At 42.1% G+C, this 20,762-nt stretch overlaps 1 protein-coding gene across 4 annotated transcripts in view; it reads right to left on the reverse strand.

Moving 5' to 3' along the window:
- The window catches only part of hipk2 (homeodomain interacting protein kinase 2), a 71,043-nt gene that overhangs the window by 19,050 nt on the left and 31,231 nt on the right, over positions 1-20,762 (reverse strand). For all 4 annotated transcript variants that reach the window (XM_075469434.1, XM_075469433.1, XM_075469432.1 and 1 more), the window contains exons 3-4: positions 845-968; positions 102-221 (exon numbers count right to left, since the gene is read on the reverse strand). In XM_075469434.1, coding sequence (XP_075325549.1) covers positions 102-221; positions 845-968 — 244 coding nt within the window. The remainder of the gene's footprint in view (positions 1-101; positions 222-844; positions 969-20,762) is intronic.

Genomic DNA, 20,762 nt, shown 5'->3' on the forward strand with positions numbered 1-20,762 from the left:
TAAAGCTTAGCTTGTGAAATATCTTCTGCTCCTGCAAGGATGTAGTTTATCCCATCAGCGTAAATTATATGTGTGTTTGTGCATCCCTCTGTAAACTGTACCTTAAGTCTCCAGAGTGGATAGGTTGAGTCTGGATCTCTGTTGAAGAACCTGGTCGTCTTCGTCCCTGCACTCAAGAGATATTCTGCAGGCAGACCCTGCGTCTGTGAGATGTACCGGATCTGCGAAACAGAAGTGGAAACTTGCACCTGAGATTTTCCACATAAGATGCATTTTATTGAGGAGGACAGTGAAGCTTGCCTGCTTGTGACAAAAAGCAAATCTTTAGGGCGGGTGCTCTCTTAACAGTTTAAAAATCCAAATTGATGTAAACTTACAGACGTATATGAAAAAAATAAGCATTACACCCAAACAGGACCTTGGCTTATTAGTCTTAGACTGATTTGAGAATGGTAAATGAAACATGCAAAGTTTCTGAGCTTGTGCAAAATCAGACAAGCTTCTTGAGAGATGGAGCGCAACTTGCTCAAGGTTTCCCCACTGAGCCCCATCTGACTGATAGAGAGAGAGCAATGCGACAATGTCTTGCTCTGGAGCACAGGGGCTGCACTAATTGGACAATTGGCTCTGTGGCATCTGTTCAGACAAACAGGGAGGCTCCGCAAGAATCATCATAGGCTGTCAGGGGGATTTCAGGGAGAAGCATCCCAGCACACTCAGATATACACATTCACAAAGAGACACACACAAATGCAAACACATAAACAAAACTGTGCACACATTAATTCAGAGGTATTCTAATACCCAACATAGAAAGAGTTTGAAAGTACACATCATGTGCTACCTGATCATACTCTGAGGCTCCAGGGTAGAGGGGCCATCCCAAGAAGAGCTCAGCTATTACACAACCAAGCGACCACATGTCTATGGCCTCACAGAACGGCAGGCCGAGGATGATCTCTGGAGCCCTGTGGATATAGAAAACACAGTGTGGTTAGTGATAAGATGTTTTCATCTTACAATGTTTTAGCCTAATCTGCATGAACTGACATAAAGCAGCTGTGACTAAACTTGATATTGCCATTGTCAATATCGCTACAAAGGTTTTTCTGGGTAGCTTTTTCTTCATACTTCATATGGGTTCATGGAAAGTAGTCCACTGTAATGCACATAGGTCAGAAGTGGAAACAATCCACACTGCTTATAAAAGGGAGCTGCAGTCTGTTCACCAATTTGGGCAACATTCAAAATGTAATACTAGTTAGAAGCATAAAGTAGGCACACATATTTGCACATTAACTACAGTTCTTCACCAAGAGAGTCATTTCAATTAATCTATAATGTCTGAAGGCTATTATGTTGTCTTAACATTAATCTCTCCTTGATAATTATTCTCACCAAAGCAGAAGTTAGAGGGAAGTTTCTTTTTTTTTCGTTTCTTTTTAGGCTGTTTCTAAGGTGCTAATAGCCATGCAGGAGAAGAAATTGCTGTCTCTGTTACTCAAACTTGGGGGAAAATTGAGATAGCAGGGTATGTTTGCAATATCAAAAAATGTTTTTTGGTCTGCAGTCACAAAGCAATATGGAAGCAATCATCTGAGCTTTTAAAAAAGCTTAATTTCAAAACAAGCTGTTCATAGCTGTGCATGCACACAAAGACACATTAACAAACACTAATTAAAGATGATTCTATTTGTAGGAAATAATTAATCTACCATTTGACAAAAAAGCACTGAAGTCTTAAACAATATTTAAACAAACTTTATATCCTGTCAGAACTACTAATATCATTTTTTTCACACCTCTGATGGGGCTTAAAATAGCCAACAACGGAGAATATCTGCTAACTACTCAAAACACCTCTAAGAGATTCTCTGACTGCCATCACCACAGGAGGGGGAAGTCTTTGGTCTAACAATTTTCATCTTGCTAAGATTCACTCACTTAGCTCCAAAATATCTAATTGAGGCTGAGTACAGAAAGTGAAATCCCCATCTATCCATTTGTAATATATATAAACAGCATGACACAATTCAAAGAAGCTCAAGGCGGATCTTGGAAAGTTTCAAGTTCACAGTGCTGATTGCTGTGACCATGGTAACTAGACCCCCTCAGGCCTTGGCAGGCTCTGGCAGGGTTCTGGTCATGAAAAAAGGGGGTCTGGCCTTAGGCTGACTGGAACTGTACATACCAGAGAGAGAGAGAATGTGGGAAGCAGCATGGGGGGGATGATGCTACAGGACATTATGGACCTGCAGGAGGTTGGAGGTAAATGAATGAAAATTCCAAATAGTCAAAAGAAAAAATGCAACAATAGCCCCCTGTACCCTATTTCTTGCTTGCTGGGTAAAAAGAAAACAGGGCAAGGGCGATTGTTTGTGCAGTCAGACATGGGTAATGCATAAAGGTAAAGGGCATCAATAGCATGGACAATGAGAAACTGTACAAATTACAAGCAAGTTAAACACTTGCAAGGGAGAGACACAAATAAAGCAAATGAGGGGAGAACAGTGCTTTACACACCAAAGAGATTCTATCGCATAAGGTGGTTACTGGGGTCTGAAGGGCATCAATCGAACAGACACCAAGACAACACTCTGACAACAGTATCTTAGGGCACCATACACACCAATACAAAGTAAACATCATACACAGTGAGTTGAGACATCTGTCAAAAGAATCCCAAAGAAGCACAAAGGAGCCTGGTAGGAGGTGATATCAGAGGGAACAGCAAGGTCTATGTAAAGAAAATGATAGATAAAAGGACCAGGGTCAGCGTGATCGTCCTTTAACAGCTTGTTAGGCTGGCGAGTTTCATTGTAGACATGAGAGAGAAGTAGCAATATCCGCTTTAGACACATGTAAATAAGAGAACCAACACACAGAGAAGAAAATAAACCAAAAACGTATTAACTATCAGACATGGCACTTCTGTATTTCTTTTACTTTTAGTAAAAGATAAGCTTGTGCAAACTTGACAGGAAATCCATAGGCACATTCTCCAGTGAAGTCAAACCATCTAAAATCTACTGGAAAACTACAGAACAATATACAGAATGTGAGTGTTATGTTTTGTTTCTGTATCATCAGTTGTTATTTCAGCCATTTGCTTATCATAGTGTTGGTTCAGAGTTTGGCAGCAGAAGCAGGCAGTAAAATGACATTATTACTGCATTACGGCATTTTTTTCTACGATGTAATGAAAACAATATAGCAGCCCAGTGAGTCTGTGATGCATTTGTCATATAAATAGGATTCCCATATCCCAATGGAAAGAATACAAAACATATACCCCCTGATTTGCATGAATATGAGTTTTTGAAAAAAGTCTTGGTTTTAACCTAAGTGAGACATTTGTAGCCTTCAAAAAAGTGAAGGCCGTTCTCACAATTTATGATTGTTTTAGGAAGCACTGCACATCTAAACATAAAGTCACCATAAAAGATGCCGGAAACCCCTTAAAGCTGCAGTCTGCAGGATTTGTTGTTGTCATACGTAAAGTCCTAATTTTTGGCATTTTAAGAGTTTACATGTTCTATCAGAACGCTTGAAGTTGAAAACGGTGACCTCCGTAGTCGCAAAATGCAAGAAATGCTTATTTTTTAACCGAAAAATAAAAAGTTATTCAACTTCCTGTCCCGCCCCATCAAAACACATGAGAACTCGTGCACGTCTACGTGCACGCCAGATTCGCGTACACGACTCCTCATTCATCAACTCACCTGTCATTTGCGATCATGGAAGACACAGTAAGTAGACTAGCCCGTAATGAAGTTCAATAGTCCAGATAAATAAGCGTGGGGACGAGCCTACCTTGTATCGCGCGTGCACAATCGGTGATTGACAGGCAGCAGAGCCCAGCTCGTAACCTGATTGGTTACCTTTTACCGGTCCGGTCTGCAATTTTGTAAACAAACCTGCTGGCTTTGGAGGGACCTAGCGGGACATATAGGGGACCTAGAGAACTCTTTTTTTTTTGTATTGGGGTATTTAATGTACTACTTTCAGAATCCCCGGACAGTTCCAGGCATTATGCTTGAAAAAGAGTTGCAGACTGCAGCTTTAAACCCCTCTATCAGATGTTCCGATTACCGTGGCTCTAATGGATACTTGCGGGACCTTCAACTTTACAGTATTTACACAGTCTTTATATATCTTTCATGCACACTCAAACAAGCAATGAAAAAAAAACTTAACTTAACTGTGATATCGTGAAGGCTTCTGTAACAGCAAACATCAAAAAATCCTTCTGTTCTAAAGAGCATAATTTGTGCCGTTTGTTTAGCTTTCCTTCATGTCTCTCTATACATACATGTGTAGCTGTTTGTGACGATAACATAAGCTTTGCCCCTATGTTTGATTTGGAGATTTGCTAGAGTTGATGCTGTGCTTAGATCAGTTTCAGCCAAAACCTTTTCCGGTTATGCTCCAATGCTCTATTCAGGGCTGATCTCGGTGCCCCTCTGCCTCTCACAAAAAGCTCTTCCAGATCAGCGAAACGCAGAGAGAGAAAGAGAGGAAGGAAGAGAGAGGGAGTTATATTGTTGCTCGTGATATGAAACCACAAATGCAAATCTGTCCCTACCAATGCACCTCTGCCATTGCATGCAAAGCGACCTACAGCTGCTGCTGATACAGGCCTTTCAGTGTCAGTGATAAACAACGCGCATATCTGCGCAGCTCACAAACCTTACTCCTTTTCCTGTCCCGCTTTCCTCTCCAAAAAAGCAGCATACAACAGATGACAATTCATGCATTTAGGATTTCTTCAGTCACAGATGCTGAATTGTAAACTGTCAACATAACATAAAAACAACATACAAGCAACTAGATTATTAGCTGTGACAACATTGGTTCTTAAAAAATAGAAAAAGATATTTGGGAGTTTTTGACTTAATTATGAAAGGTGAAAATATTCTTAATTGTTGTCCATCTAGCTTGTGTGCTCGTGAGTCAAAGATAAGATGTAAAGCCCCAGCCATGTTAATCACTCTGTGAGGTGCCAAAAGAAAAAATTCTGACATTTTAACATATGATGCTTTAGTCTGTAAATGTTAACCATATCTTATGCTGAGAAAAGCCAAGTTAGCACTTAGTCTTGCATAGACAGAACAGTGCTGCTTACTGTGTGTCTTTAAACTAGCCATAAGTCATATATTGTTTAAATTGATTTATTTATTTATTTTAAAACAGACATGCATGTTAGGTTAATTTGTTAAACTTGTCCTTAGGAGTGAGTGTGAGTGTGTGTGGTTGTTTGTCTCTGTGTGGCCCTGTGATGGACTGGCGGCCTGTCCAGGGTGTACCCCGCCTCTCGCCCGATGACCGCTGGGATAGGCTCCAGCCCCCCCGCGACCCGACCGACGGATTCAGCGGTACAGAAAATGGATGGATGGATGGATTTTAAAACAGGAATATTAATAATTTTACAGGGTTTTGATTAAAAAAAAAAAAATCAAAATCAAAACTTGCTGTCATGCTAATATCAAACTTCTTGCCCATTATTGTATCCTCATGATAGTGCTAAAGGAAAATTAGGGGATCGTATTTTCTTCTGTGGTAACAGTGTCCAGATAGTAGGTTGGCTAAAAACAACATTTAGTATATGGTAATCTTCAGCTGAATATGCCACATTCAGCTAACAGTGCCAACCTATCACCCTCTGACCTGTGCACCACCGAGCTCATCTCTAGCTTGTATGGCTACCACAGACTTCTTGCTCCAGTCCATACATGTCACATACAGCACAAACGGCGTGCAAACAACTGGCTGGCCAAAGGCTTTCATTGGTTTTGAATGGGGACCCAACTGCATGAGAGACCTCAGTGTTCTGGCTGAAGCCTCTGACAGAACTGGTCCTTGACAAAAGAAGGATGGAGGGTGGGATGGGGAGAGTGGGAGAGAGTCTGCATGCTGACATCCTCCCAGCTGGCTTGGTCATTGATGAGCCTCAGTCCCCTTGGGAGCCAGAGATGGCACGACTTATGAATGAGGTCTTTCTTTTTCCACCCCATCCCAACCCCTACACCTCAGCTCTTTCACCAAGCCCCTTTGCCAGCCCAGCCAACCCCTACACCTCACCCAGCCTCACCATGCAACCCCTCCTTACCACCGCTCTGCCAGCAAAACCCCCTTCAAACTAGGACACTGGGACCAGGCTAGTGCACCCCTCCCACTTGCCTATCCGCCCTCTGCTCTGTTGAACTGCACTTGGCTGGCCTGCCAGCCCACACACACACACACGGGGAGACACTCACACAGATACATGCACAGAGCTGACATCCCAGGCTGTGTGCATGTCAGGATGCATCCATCAAGCTAACCTTCCTTTAGCTTGGCTCCAGAAGAGAGACTGATAGATCCCTGGAACCCAGCAGCATTTACATAGACATAAATGCACAACATTCATTTACATACAGGTCTCTGGTAATGAGTTTGCTTCTTTTATTTCCCTTTTCTAAACTTTCATCACAGACCCTTATGTAACTATGCTTTATTCAGTAGGTTGACAGTAAGAAGTAAAGAATACAAAACGTCACTCAGGTAAATAATTGAAGCCAACATACTGCCCAAGTTGAAAGCACCATTATCACAAACTGTAGAGATGACTGGGGGGAGAGCAAGCTGTCTGATGCTAACAGGAAAAAGCAGTTCATGAGAAGAGAGCCTCCCATCATTGTATTTCCACTCTATCCCCTTCCCTTCTTCCCCTTTTCCTCCCTTCTCCTTGCCTCTTCCCCTCTTTCCGCCCAACATCTTGCCCTCGCTGAATGTAAAAGGCTTGTGCTGTTGCTGTGAATGACTCCCTTCCTCTCCCAGGGTTTTCATCTACATATTCATGCCACAAAACGTTCCTCTACAGCGTCTTTGAAGACACATCATAGAAAAACACTTTTCAAGATATATTGCACAGTGGTTGCTGACTGTGAAATTAGTATGCAAAGTTACATCCCCCTGCCATACACCTGTGGGTCATAGGACCTCCCTCCAACCTGGCATACACACACATATATAGCTATATATATGTATATACGTACATACATACATATGTATATACAGTATATATATATATATATATATATATATATATATATATATATATATATATATATATATATATATATATATATATATGTACACATATATTACCCTTCCCCAAATGCTCCACTTGCCTCTATCGCATCAGTACTCAAGCCATGCATAAGATGCAGAGATTGTGGACAGAAAATGCACATTTATGCAAGCAGGACCTGCAGACTGCATTTAAATTTAGAGCCTGTGTGTTCCAGGTGGCTGAAAGATCTAAAGGGGAGAGGTGTAACTGGACAAGGAAAACTTTTTTGAAGAGTCCTTGAGAAATGTTGTCTCTCTCCCCAAACAGGGACGATATTCCTGGTGTTCAAGGTCTTAAATACAGGCTTCCTTCTCTTTTTTTTTTCCTGTCTCACTCTCAGAAAAACGCACATAAAAAGCACTGACAAGGTTGCCACTGTTTTACTTATTAAAGTGTTAGCATTCCCCCGTGGTCCTAGCAATACATTACAACAGAAAATCTTATGGAAGGAAAGAAAGAGGAAGGATGTTTCATACAAAGGGAGGGTTCAAGATCAAAAGGCTCAATGCATGAGGCTTTCACTATGTTGCCAATAGCAATAATTAATTACACATCAGCACCTGGAATTCTATAGATTGTGATTACAGAAACTCAAATGTATCAAAGCATACTAATACAAAATAATGGGTGATAGCTGGGTGTATGCTCTAATGATTAAACACAGGCTGAAGTCCAGTTCAGCACAGCAGCCTCAGGGACAAATTTTTTACTGAGAGCTAACATAGATAGCATTTGCACATTGAAAGGTCCTCCCTGTCTCTCCCATTCTCACCATCTCACATTTTACACCTCCCTCCTCTTTCAGGCTTTTCAAATAATGAAATATTCAGTGGGCAGAGAGCCACCCCTGTCACTATGGCACACATGGAGCCCTGTTTTCACAGTATGGCACAGTCAATATTAACATGCCACATTCTCCCACATAGCATGACTTTTTGTCATTGTACAAACACTATTTATTTAGGAGACTGATTTTACAACTGCATTTGATAAATGATCAGGTTTACTGTTAAATAACACAGAAACTCAAACACACTTTTTTTCCCCCTTGCAATACATTTGCTGCTATGGAGACCCCCCCCCCCCTCTCTCTCTTTTCTCTCTCTTATTATTATTTTTCTTGGAAAAACTTCCCTTTGCACAGCTAAAGTGTAAAAACAACAAAAACAAAGTCAAACTAAGAGTCCAAGTGAAGCTCAGTTTTTCATGTAGACATCTATATACTGTTATATCATTCCCTTTTGGTAATTACCTCATTCCTGTGGTTATTATTCTCCAGTATGCAGCTGATCCTATCAGTAACACATCTCATTTCCACTCGCAGCCTCCTGACGTTTTGCGGCTCCTGGGACTAAAGTACCTTCTATGACCCATGCAGCAGCTTGCTCGGGGCAGGGGTCAATGGGACAAACCTTTCTTAGCAAGGTAAAGAAAGAAAGGAAAAATTAAGGAAAGGAGATGAGGGAGGGTAAGATTAAAACGACGGGGTGGATACAATAAGAGAGGTAGATCCCCATTTCTTTTCATCAAGACCGACCCATCCACACACACACACACACACACACACACACACATATTCCATCCCTTCTGCCTCTCTTGTCAAAGGTGGAGGAGTGACGAGAAGGATTTGCAATCAGTGAATGATGGGTATTTGTCATACAGTGGTGCTGTCAGGACAGATGGCCCAGAGCAAAGATTTAGGGGATGCCAAAAGGGAGCCTCAAGTCTCCCCAATCCTATTAGGTCTGTAGATCGACAGTCAAACATTATTAGGCAAGAGTTGCAGCCACCGGCCAGATGTTGACCTGACTCTAGGACATGTGCAACTCTGCTCTGACAAACCTGAGTGTCTTTAAGCCAATATGTAGTCTGATTCACCAAATAATAACTGAGCAATTGACATCATTGACATCTCTGGTTATAGGAAAAGTGGAAAAAGGTTTCTAAGAAAGCATTAAATTGCTGCAGCTCATCCTTCAGAATAAGGCCATTGTCCCACAAGCTATTATTCACTATTCAAAAACTCAGAGAAGACCTAGCTGGAGGAGAGGGCAAAGACAAACAAAAAGCAGAGATGCAGAGCAATTATGACACTTTCTTACATGAAGTCATTCAGAATACTTAATCACCTGGAAAGCTTGTCATTGCAAAAATTCTCACCGAGACAGACAGAAAAGCAGCTAAACTTGTGACAAGACATAAAGCAGACTGGTAGAGGTAGTCAGTCAGGTAGATGAGATTGCATCTGCTCATGTCCAAGAGATGCTTAAACCCATAATCCATCACTATAGCAAATTGGAGTGTACAAAGGATTCAATGAGCCAACATAAACCCTTGCTCAGCTCCATATGATGGTGGCATCCAATCAACAGAGTACAAGGCACAACTGGGTAGCCCAAAGTCTGGGCAAAAACTGCAGAATATCCTGTTTGTCATATCACAATATTATGTTGTAGCTATTCAATTGAGAAAACAAGCATGACAGCTCTGGAAAATATAGGCCAAACCATACATAATCTCATCTTTTTACTAAAATGACTGTCTCTCTCTATGTCTTTCACTTTTGGCTTGTCTGGATCTCCTGTTGATGGGCATTATCATCATCTTATTGCCAATATTCTACCGAGGTGCCCTTGAGCAAGGCACCGCACCCCCGTGCTCCCCGGGGCGCCAATCTGGTGCCAACCTGGATGGGTTAAAAGCAGAGGACAAATTTCATGTGTATGCATGTATGCATGACAATAAATCTGATCTTAATCTACCAGCAGCTGTTTTAGTCCTATACATTTGACATTTTAGAGCAAGATATAAAAAACTCTGCATCGACATGTCCCCTGTGGTTGATTTAGGGTAACTAAGACAGAGATCAAGTGATAGGGGGAGAGGAAGAGGTGGCACAATCAATGTGGTTGGCTCGTGGAGCCATGCATACTGGATATGTGATAAAATAACAGACGCCAAAAATCCATTTGAAACATGGTGCCTGAAAACGTATAGTTAGGAGCCACCAGGGCGCCGTTGTAATGACATATGTCTCCCTGGAACACACAAACATACAGACTAAACATGCATGCACTTACACAGTTTCAATCATAAATGTTGCTGTGGTTGACTAGTTCCTTATTTCTGGGGCAAGTGAAGGAGGGCATGGGGAGACATTTCCAAGCCTGACTGAAAAATCCCCCTCCACCTTACCACCACTCTGATGTGCTGACATCCAGTACATGCACTACATTTCCCTACCTCCACCCATCCCCCCCTTCGCCCCTCCTTCTCTCCATCACTACCCCCTGTTTGACTACCCTCTTCCTTCCTCCCACCAGGTCAGGCAGTAATACCATCTCCTGCCTAATCAAATTCTGCTGTGTGTGACATGAATTCTCAGTGCCCAAGGCTGTGCAGCCTCACGACAAGCCAGAGGGCTTCAGAGGACTATAACAAAACCTCACATAGGTGCTTTGGAAGAGAGCAGCTCCACATCCCCACATCTTTAACACTCGGAGAGACACCCTGCATGAATCCTCAAGAATTCTTCTTTAATTTGCTTGCTTCTCACCATTCCTTAGTGTTTGTGTGTCTGTCTGTGCAGAGCACAACTCTCTTTTTACAGCGGATATTGCAGAAGGTTTCTGGTTAATTAGAGAGTGGATGGGACCGACTGACAACAACTGATCCCCATTGCCAGGTCTTAATCCAATGAAATGACTGGCCCATTAGCCCTTCTGCCATACTTAACATCAAACATGCACGCGAGTTACAACGCAATCATGCTAGAAAAGACACAGATCCCTATTCGCACCCATCCTCCAGAGTGTCCTTGGGGAGAGGCAAGACCTCTGTTGATCATGACCGTCCCTCCTCAGAGACTCAGAGTCGAGTCCCTCTCTTTGCCCCAGCATGCTGCCTCCCTGCTGCAGCTTAAAACACTCTTAACACGGTTTGCAAGGCTGCATTCTGCCCTGACAAGGATTATAAATATCATGACGCAAAGCAAAAACAGCTGCTTTTTTATTCCTTTATGAGGGAAACAAACAACTTCATCACAAACTTGAGTCCTTGCTGGGATGCATGAATGAAGGGCAAATAGAGAGATAGATGTGTCCCCTGTTGACATAGAGTACAGTAAGAAATGATTCTCTAAGAAGTAACAAATACAGCTAACAGCGAACAGTTAAAATTAACCAAGCAGCATAAGAATCAGAAGTTAGACCACATCATACGCAGTCATTTTGCTTGTAATGACTGGTATTTGTGTTCATGGGGAATGTAGTACTCCTCTCATAGAGCAGCTTTTTTCAAAAACAATAAGTCACAGTGGCAGGTAATTAATTTGGCCGAGCTACACTGCCCAGCAGTTACTTGTAAGTGTGGTCACAGTTAATCACCTTTCAGTGACAATACCTATCCCTGTATTGTTTTTCCTTCATTCTGTCATATAAAGTGATAATTTTCTCCCATCCCTCAGACAAACAATAAAGGCATATTCAACATTTAATATGCAATACATTTTTTATTGAAGGAAAACAATACCTGTACAGCAACAATCAATACAGTGTTATCCCTTTTCATAGCCATACTTGAGGATTCAATTAAAGGGATAGTTCGCCTCTTTTGACATGAAGCTGTATGACATCCCATATTAGCAATATCATTTATGAACATTGACTTACCCCCCGCTGCGTCCTGTGAGCCGAGTTCCAGCCGAGTTTTGGCGTCCACAAAGCTAGTCCGGCTAGTTGGCTGGGGCTTGAAAAATAAAGCGTCTTGCTTCTCAAAAAAATATGCGTTCAAAAGAGTAATACATTTGCATCACAAAATCGTTTTGCATGAAAAAGTCAGACCTCACTTCATTTGGCGCTATTTTTGCCTCCCTTGATATCAATGCGTCCAATGTAAACTGTGCAGACCGAAGTGCAGACCGAGCACTCCCCTGCTTCCGAGCAGCAAACACCGTAACAGGTGCAGCTATCGCTAGGTGGCTGGACGCATTGATATCAAGGGAGGCAAAAATAGCGCCAAGTGAAGTGAGATCTGACTTTTTCATGCAAAACGATTTTGTGATGCAAATGTATTACTCTTTTGAACGCGTATTTTTTTGAGAAGCAAGACGCTTTATTTTTCAAGCCCCAGCCAACTAGCCGGACTAGCTTTGTGGACGCCAAAACTCAGCTGGAACTCGGCTCACAGGACGCAGCAGGGGGTAAGTCAATGTTCATAAATGATATTGCTAATATGGGATGTCATACAGCTTCATGTCAAAAGAGGCAAACTATCCCTTTAATGAGGACAAAATTACATTATTTCTCCTGCCTTGGCCTCACTCAAGGAGACAGCAGACAGAGCTGATTCAATCTAAACAGTCATTTGAACAAAACTCATTTTCAATACTGGCTGCCACATTTCTGTGTTCAACACGTAAGAGAGTCTTAGATATGTTTTAGCATCCGATAAAGGGTTAAAGTGATGGAATCGTATTATCTTATCAAAGCTTTGCTTCATCACTGTGTTAGATTTATCAAGAGGGTTGAATCAGATTAGAAGACGGTGCTGTTGATTTACAATTGTAAAGATGAGGATTCTCAACACTGTAAAATTGAGAGCTATAAAAAGGAATGGAAATGATAAAACTTTTGCTATCAGTTTCATTATCAAAGAAGCAAATCTTCACAGAAAGAAGCTTCTTAATTTCTAAGAAATAAACAGTTATACAATAAATTTACTTGACTATTCCTTATTTAAACTTTGATCAGACAGTAAAAAACGAGCACAAGACGTAGTTCTTTTGTTTGTTTTTTGTAAAAACTAAGAAGTTTGATTGCCCATAATAATTTAAACTTTATATGAGTCATTAAAACCTATAAACACTGATGCACGGGGAGAAGAGAGGTCCTGTTTACAAGCTAAATGATAAAGTGAAAAAAAAAAAAAAAAAGAAGCTGATAACACCTTCTGAGATTGGAGACTGTTGGTCTTGAGAAACTAATGACAGAGACTTTATTCATGACAAGACCTACAGGACAACAAATATGCTTTCATCGTTGGTTGTATGTGAGGTAGACATTCCACAGAGCTGTGCATGTTCTGTGACAGATCTGTAACTGATAATTGCCTTTCTTAACCAGGTGTTTTCCTGTCTAAGCTTACTTTGCCCAGAGGGAAGACCATCTCCTCACAGTGAACACTCACTACAAAGGCATTCTGGCTCCCAACATTTCCTTTTGTTCTGGAGTTGGAGGCAACAGTACAAGAACAAACTATGGAGCAGCAGCTCTGGAGGTGCCTGCTGCAGTCAATGTGCATTTTAAACCAATGTTTAATATGACAGATTTATTAGGAAAGAAATCATATCAAACAAAGGTTGTGTGTATAGAAATTCTCTGTCTCCTCTTTATTTTTCCTTCTTTCCTCTTCATCCCCTCTCTTAACTTTTCTTCTGTTGTATGTGTGAGCATTCTAAGGGTGCTGCTGAAAGGAGTCCAAAAGGACACAGTGTGAAATGAAGGCAACCCTGACCTCCCATACACCGCAGCGCAGCCAATAAGATCCCTTTTCTCTGACACATAGGGCACTGGTATTGGTCGGTGGATGGGAGATCTATCCAGTGGGTAATCGAGTGGCGGGAAAAAGGGAGGGAGCAAGGAGCGGGGTGAACAAAGAAGCGGTGCTACGCCTCCTCTTTGCACTTTAACCGACCCTTTGGACAGGACAGGAAATTTCCAGAACAAAAGCAAGCTGTCATCCCCTCCTGACACGCTCACTTTAAATAAAACAGATCTCAGCTGACTGGCAAACCAACCAGTCCTTGAGGGAGATAGCTTGTTGTAATCTGGTCCTGTCTCACATTCCAGACGTCCCTGGTGAGCGAGGCACAAGAGTGTGACCTGTAACGTCAAACAGGAAATGAGTCTGAATGTCGCTCCTTTCCCTGGGAGGGGGACTCAGCTGTGGCCAATAGAGGAGTCATAAACAGCACTACATATTATAAATATAAACATGCCCATGAGGTGATACTCACACAAAGGCAAGAAGACACAAATACATCTACAAATGATCTCTGTTTCCTTTATTTGAACAAGATGGATGTGCACACACCCTTCTCCCAGACATCACTGCTCACAGCTGCATGCCCCGGGCCTTTGCTATCTCCAGCCTAAACCCGAGTCACATCAGCCACATTCCACATGCTTCCCAAGGCCCTAGGGGCAGCTTCACAGCTGGGCACTAAGCTAGGTTGTTCTCTGCCTCCTTGGCAAACTCATCATCACCACTTCTGCTCATAATGTTACATACCACAAAACAGAACATCCTTCTTTAACCCTTAACCCTTCAGTGCTGTGGGAGAAAATGTCCTGCTCTACCTCCCATCATCAGCTCATTCACAGCTTACATGATGAGATTAGATAGAAGGGTCATGGGCCACAGCAACAGTGGATCAGAATAAGAATACTGCCAGAATGTTGATGAGTTATTTTCAAATTTTACTGTAGCTGCTTAGGATTTTATATTTTATGGCTCTTTGAAGGTGCAGCAAACAGGACACATAATCTAACAACATAAATTACTGTAAGGCTATCTTGCTGCTGGCAAACAGCTACAGCAGTTGATATATGAAACCAACCTTATAATGCAATAAATAAATGTATGAGAGTTGGGAAACCCCATAGAAATACAGTAAGACCCTGGTGATTGTAAAATGGGATCATCCAAACTTGATGAAATATCAATCAAAGGTTAGTCTGAGTGGACAAGTCGAGTCAGGTCTGATTACTTTTAATTGTTACAGAACCTCTGAAATAGGACTAATGCACATTTCCCACAGCTTTACTCACCAAGGAACATCCTGAGCGCCATTGGGAGTTTAAAATATAAAAACATGTATCCATGTGTACTTCCTGTTCATGAGATTTGCACTGCCTCCCAAAAAAGCAGGCCAGTTGGACAGAAAAGCTTAATCCACACACCTGCCACACATTGGCTTTGCATCTAGAAACCTCTGAATGTTTTTGTGTGTTTATGCATGGATACTTTCATGGTTATATTTGTGTTCTTTGATGTGTGTGTGTCTGTAAATCTAAAGGCCAGGCTGTGTTTCATCATTTCAGTAAATGCCACGCAGTATATCAATCTAACTGCATACGTCCAGGGCTATTTACATATCTGTAATGGAGAAAGCCCATCTCCCATCGGAGCTGCTCCTCCAGTGCTCTCAGAGAGCCCAAATAACACATGCTTGTCTGCACAAATGTGGGCACACAGACACATACACACACAGCATCTCTGATGAACTGACACAGAAAACCAGATTTATTAAGGGGAGGGAGGGGAGGCAGAATGTTTGGGGGTAAAATTTCAGAGATGGACACAGGTTGATGTAGAGAGTAGCAATCACAAAAAACACGGACGCAACATCTCCCCACCTGCACCCACCTGCCCTACACAGGCACATTTGCGGCTGTAAAGTGCATCGCTCTACTAAGAGATCTGTTTATTTCAGACCTGTGACACAAAAGTCACAGTGGCATGCAGGTTTATTTCTCCTCATCCCTTGAAACACGGCGCAGCCCCCAAAGAGCTCCCCAGTGCTCCACATGCCACTTTCAATTAGTTCCACAAAGAGAGTCTTCTGCTACTAAAAGGAAGATGGGAGCTCATTACTGAATTCCTCTCTACTTTCAGCTTTGAAATATAGATCAGGAGGCTGTGTTTGACTTCTGAGGTCTTGGATGTGCCACTCGCCAACCATGCCACACCGGTCTGGAGCAGATGAGTGCAGCACGCCGTCTCATGGATTAGCCACTCCTCAGGTTTAACAGCCCCTGCAGCTTACCCTCTTTCTCACCATTAGTTCTGTGCCTACTCGTCTTTTACCCGTTTGCTTTCTTCCTGCTTCATCTTTATATCTCTCTTTTCACTAAATAGGCTCCCTGAAGCCACAGCTCTTGGCATTATACTCACAAATGGGAAAATCCCAGTTCAAATAATCTGATGAGAGTAGAAGAGAGAAGCAGGGTAGGGAATGTGGGTATCATATCACACGGAGGTACTATTATGTTGAGCATACACACAGAGGAAGGAACTGATAAGGGAATGCAAATTCATTCAGGTATTCTAATGAATCTAAATCTCAGCAAAGGTGTAAAGGAGGGGGCTCTTATGGAAATTAATAGTTGTATGGAAGTTCATTAAGGTTAGTTTAACAAATTAAAATCCAGAGATTCCAAAATACTCAGTCTCAACATCTATGACATAACTACTGATAAAGAAATACTTGCAAAATATGAAATATTTAGTATAGAGACATGTATTTGCACTATCATAAAGCATGGCAGCTCAATTCACCCAGAGATTAAATAGTGTGGAGGGATCTATTTATTATCTGGACAGAGCAGAAAATAAAATCTCTACAATAATGTAGCAATATTATTCCATGGTTTCACCCAAAACAGCACGTTCACAAACACCGCTGTTTACTTTCTGACTAATAGTCCCATTAACCACACATAGACTTCCCTGGTTAAAACAGGCTTGTATGTGTGTGGGTACTGTATGCTTGCATGTGAATGTAGTGTGATATCTATATTTGCAGCACAGAAGATGGAGATGTTTATACCTTCAGTTAACAACTTCCATTAGTGCCATCCTCAGTGGAATGCCACAGCTACGTAACAACAAGGCAGTTAATTAAGAGCTTGGCTGAAGCCATGGAGGCTGACCATTAGGGATCATGCAGGGAAAGGACACATGATGCTTTCATTGTGCAGAAAAAATAAATAAATAAATAAAATCCCAGTGTTAGTCAATACCTCCACTGTCAATCATTCAGTATGCAGAAGTATCACACATCAGGGTTGTCAGAGAGGCCACTGATGGAAATTCAGCTTAGCAGAAGGGCAGACAGAGAGGGGGGAGGAAGGGAAAGAGATAAGAAGGCAGGAGTGGGTGGTTGCATGTATGGAAGTCAGTGAAGAGGGGTCTATGGTCTTGATACTGTCTGATTTGCTCTCTATGCAAATCAAAACAATCGCAGGAAATGCCTGGGCCTTGGCTCTAGCTAATTGCCACAGCAATAACAAAGGAGCTTCCTTTGAGCGGAGAGGCAAATTAAACATTAGTTTAGAGTTTTCTTGGAGGCCGAGGGATGTTATAATTACCCAGAAACCAACACATCAGCACTTTGCACACCACGCATCCCACTCATGCAACCTAGCAGACGAAAACAAATGTATCTCATATTCTGTGAAAGAAGCATTTGGGGGGGGGGGGGGGGGGGTGAGCCAGGGTGGAGGGGAGGAGTACGGGGTAAGGTAGTGAAGGGCATGGAGAGGGATGAGAGCTGAGAAGCAGGGGTTGGGGGAGGACAGAGATGGAGAGAGATGCAGGGGGATAATGAGGGGGAGAGGAGGTAGAATGATAGCCCATATCTTCAAACCACTCCATGCTGCAAGTGAGGCATCAAAATGTACACCCATTATTAGCATACTGACCCCACCCCTCTCCTCCAGCCTTTCTCACCTTCATTATCATCGGGGATGGTGCACAGGACAAGGGAAACACAAACCAACCTCATTTCCCATCTCATGCTTGCCTAAATGTCACAGCAGCAATGAAATGAGAACACAGAACAAATGGCGCGTCTTGACTGTGTAAATGTGTTTCGCTGTATAGTTGGCCACCTAAACAGTTAAGTCTGAAAGCACTTCATTAATGTGGGTCAGAACATGTTCTGGGCAAAAATAAAAAACAAGGCTGAATCTTGCTGAAATATGCAAGCATGGAAACTTTGGAAGACGTCCTTGGATCTTCTTCCCTCTAGGGGGGAGGAGACAAAGTCCCGGCCGTAGTCAGGATGGCCGACATTGGACCTTGAGCAATGTGACGTGTCCTGGATGGCTGGTTCTATTCTATTCTTTTGGTTTGATCTATGTCTGAGGGCAGTGGCAAAGCACCCAGCCTGTCTAACCTAAATGTTCATTCAAAAGGCTCATCTCTCCCTGCAGCTAGACCCTGCCCTCTGTCTGTCTCCTTCTTACTGTTACTTGCTTGCTGTTTATTCTCCTGTCTCTCTGTTTGGGTTTAGAATCTTTCTATATGCCATTCTGACACTTTGTAGGACAGGTGTGCTGGTGAACCCAAAGGCCAGCAATTCCTTTAAACTGCACGGATGCATGATCAAATTCGAACCACTGACCATGTCCTGAAAATGTAATCATGCAGCACCGTTGGATGTTTGTTTGTGCATGCACACACAGATGTGCACACAGAAATGCAAACAGCCTGCCGTGTACACAAACAAAAGGAGTCCCACCCAACTAAGATAGGACTAGTTTTTTTCGAGACAAAGCTCTGGTTGCTATGATCTCTTGTTGGGATTTATGCTCAAACAGCAAAGCTTTTGTGTTATATTAGTTACACAAGGCTAACCTCCATCTCACACTAGGACATGCACACATATGCACACACACAAATCCCTTCATGTCAGCAAGCCAAACTCATAAAACACTCACTCATTAACTGGCACATAGTGATTTTGCTAGTTTCTATAATAAAAAAAATGTTTTTCTCTTCCCCAATTACTTCTCCATGTTTATGTAATGGGGCTTATTATTTTCTGACTTTTAATATCTTCTCTCATATAACTGTAAGCTATGTGAATAACAACCTTAATAGACCACAGCTCCTTAAGGATTTGTTACTTTTAGGGAAACCAGGTCTGCAGTGATGCAGTCTTTGGGAGCGATTCAGAGCGGTGACGACACTTAATTGCATAAATTGGATCAGGATCATGGCAGACATGAGAGAGATTATGACAAAAGGGCATACTGAGCTGCAAAGGGACAAAGCAGTGTTTCTGCGACCAGGATTCAGGGGGAGAAGGAATTACATCACTGTGATGGGGTTGTAAAGAAAATTAGACCTGAAGAAAGGCTCAAACTCTTTCCGAGAACACATCCAGGCCATGAAAGAGAAAAAGTATTTTCAGCTTAACCAGAATGTCTCTGATTATGTTCAGTTTGGCTATGGGCAGCAACAAGAACATTCAAGATAAGCTAAATGAATTTCAACTTTGGCATCACTCTGTATTTCTGTTAAGGACATGGTTTGCTTGGTAAAATCTGCTGGGGAGCCAACACTAGAGGGGGTTTAAGATCCCCACCTCATCATCACAAGGCCTAAAGACTATCCCATAGAGCCAAAGAAACCCAGGGGGGAGATCAAAGCTTGTGTGATCCAGTGGCTGTTATATCAACCCCAGCCTACTCCCCCACTGCGGGGGCCTACTGTTACGACAGAGGCAACAGGAATAAGGATGAACACAAAACACTGAACCTGTCCCATCTATGCACGCAACCTGCCAGATCTTTAGCCAGAACTGAATTGCTCTCTTCTGCAAGTACATTTATATTCCACTCTGCATTCCATTCATTTCCATTTTAACGCACTTTTTTCAATAACTACAGAATTTCTTCATTTCAAAATTTTTGACCAGGTTGTCAGTTTTTAGAAATTGCATCCATCTGCTTCTTCACATCCTCGTGTCTTTATTCACTGTGTTTTAAACACTGTGTTTCTCCCTCTGAACTTCCTCATTCTCTCCCTGTCTGCCTTAGAAGATTAAGCAAAGAGATGGGCACTATTGGACCTTTTTTTCTTCTCTCAGTGGAAAGGCATCTCAACAGGCCTGCTATTGACCAAATCCACCAGGAGAGGGAGTGGGTCAATGTAACAGAAAGCAGGGGACCATTTTGGAGCACTTAACTATAATCAGTAAATGCACCCCGGTCGCAATTAGCACAGGGCCACCCTGAGAGTGTTCGCTTTGCTCACAGCTCTGCTCACAGCTCTGCCTGCATTTCATTCTGCTCCTCGGGAACTTTGTAATGCAAATGGCACTCTTAACAATAGGAAAGGAGGTAGGAACTGTGCTGTTCTTACTTTGTGTTTATTCAAACCAACAGTTTCTTGTTTAGTGCTGAAATATTATTTTTCCCAACACATTGTTTGTCCCGTGTTGAGAAATAAACCTTTTAAAACTGGATTCATGGTGTGAGAGAAAACTTGACAGTTAGCATCCCAACATTTGTGATCAATAATTTGCCCTGTTGTAGTGTCAGAACCTCTTCACTTGTCTGCTGTATATCTGAAAGAGCTTTTATGACTTACGATGCTTCTGCAATTAGTCTGACAAAATGGATTCTTTTCATCAATCAAAACTTTGAAAAGATTATGAATTAGAGTGAGAAGAGGACCAGCTTTTTTGGACTGAAAACAAAGAGGAGAGAAAACAGAAATGTGACAGGTTACTGGTGTCCTGCACAGAACCTCTATCATGCATTGATACACTCCTGAAATCATTTATGATTCACTGCACTTAGTCATCTATTCTCCTGCTTTTCCCTCTGCTCCCTTGAAGAAAAAGCAAACAAAACAGAAAGAGAAAAGGACAGACAAACAAACAGGCTGTACTTTTTTTAACTGATGCTGGCATTTCTGTCGAACAGGTGCTGTGTCTATGATTGATTTGAGCTGCACTGTGCATTTATGATTCAAAGAGAAAAAGGGAGCACAAAGATACACACGTGCTTGAGCAGTCAGTTAAACTCTCTCCTCCTGCGGTAACGTTTGTTTTTGACTTATTCAACTGCAGCAG

The sequence above is a fragment of the Odontesthes bonariensis genome, chromosome 7, assembly GCF_027942865.1.
Source record: "Odontesthes bonariensis isolate fOdoBon6 chromosome 7, fOdoBon6.hap1, whole genome shotgun sequence".
Lineage (NCBI taxonomy): Eukaryota > Metazoa > Chordata > Actinopteri > Atheriniformes > Atherinopsidae > Odontesthes > Odontesthes bonariensis.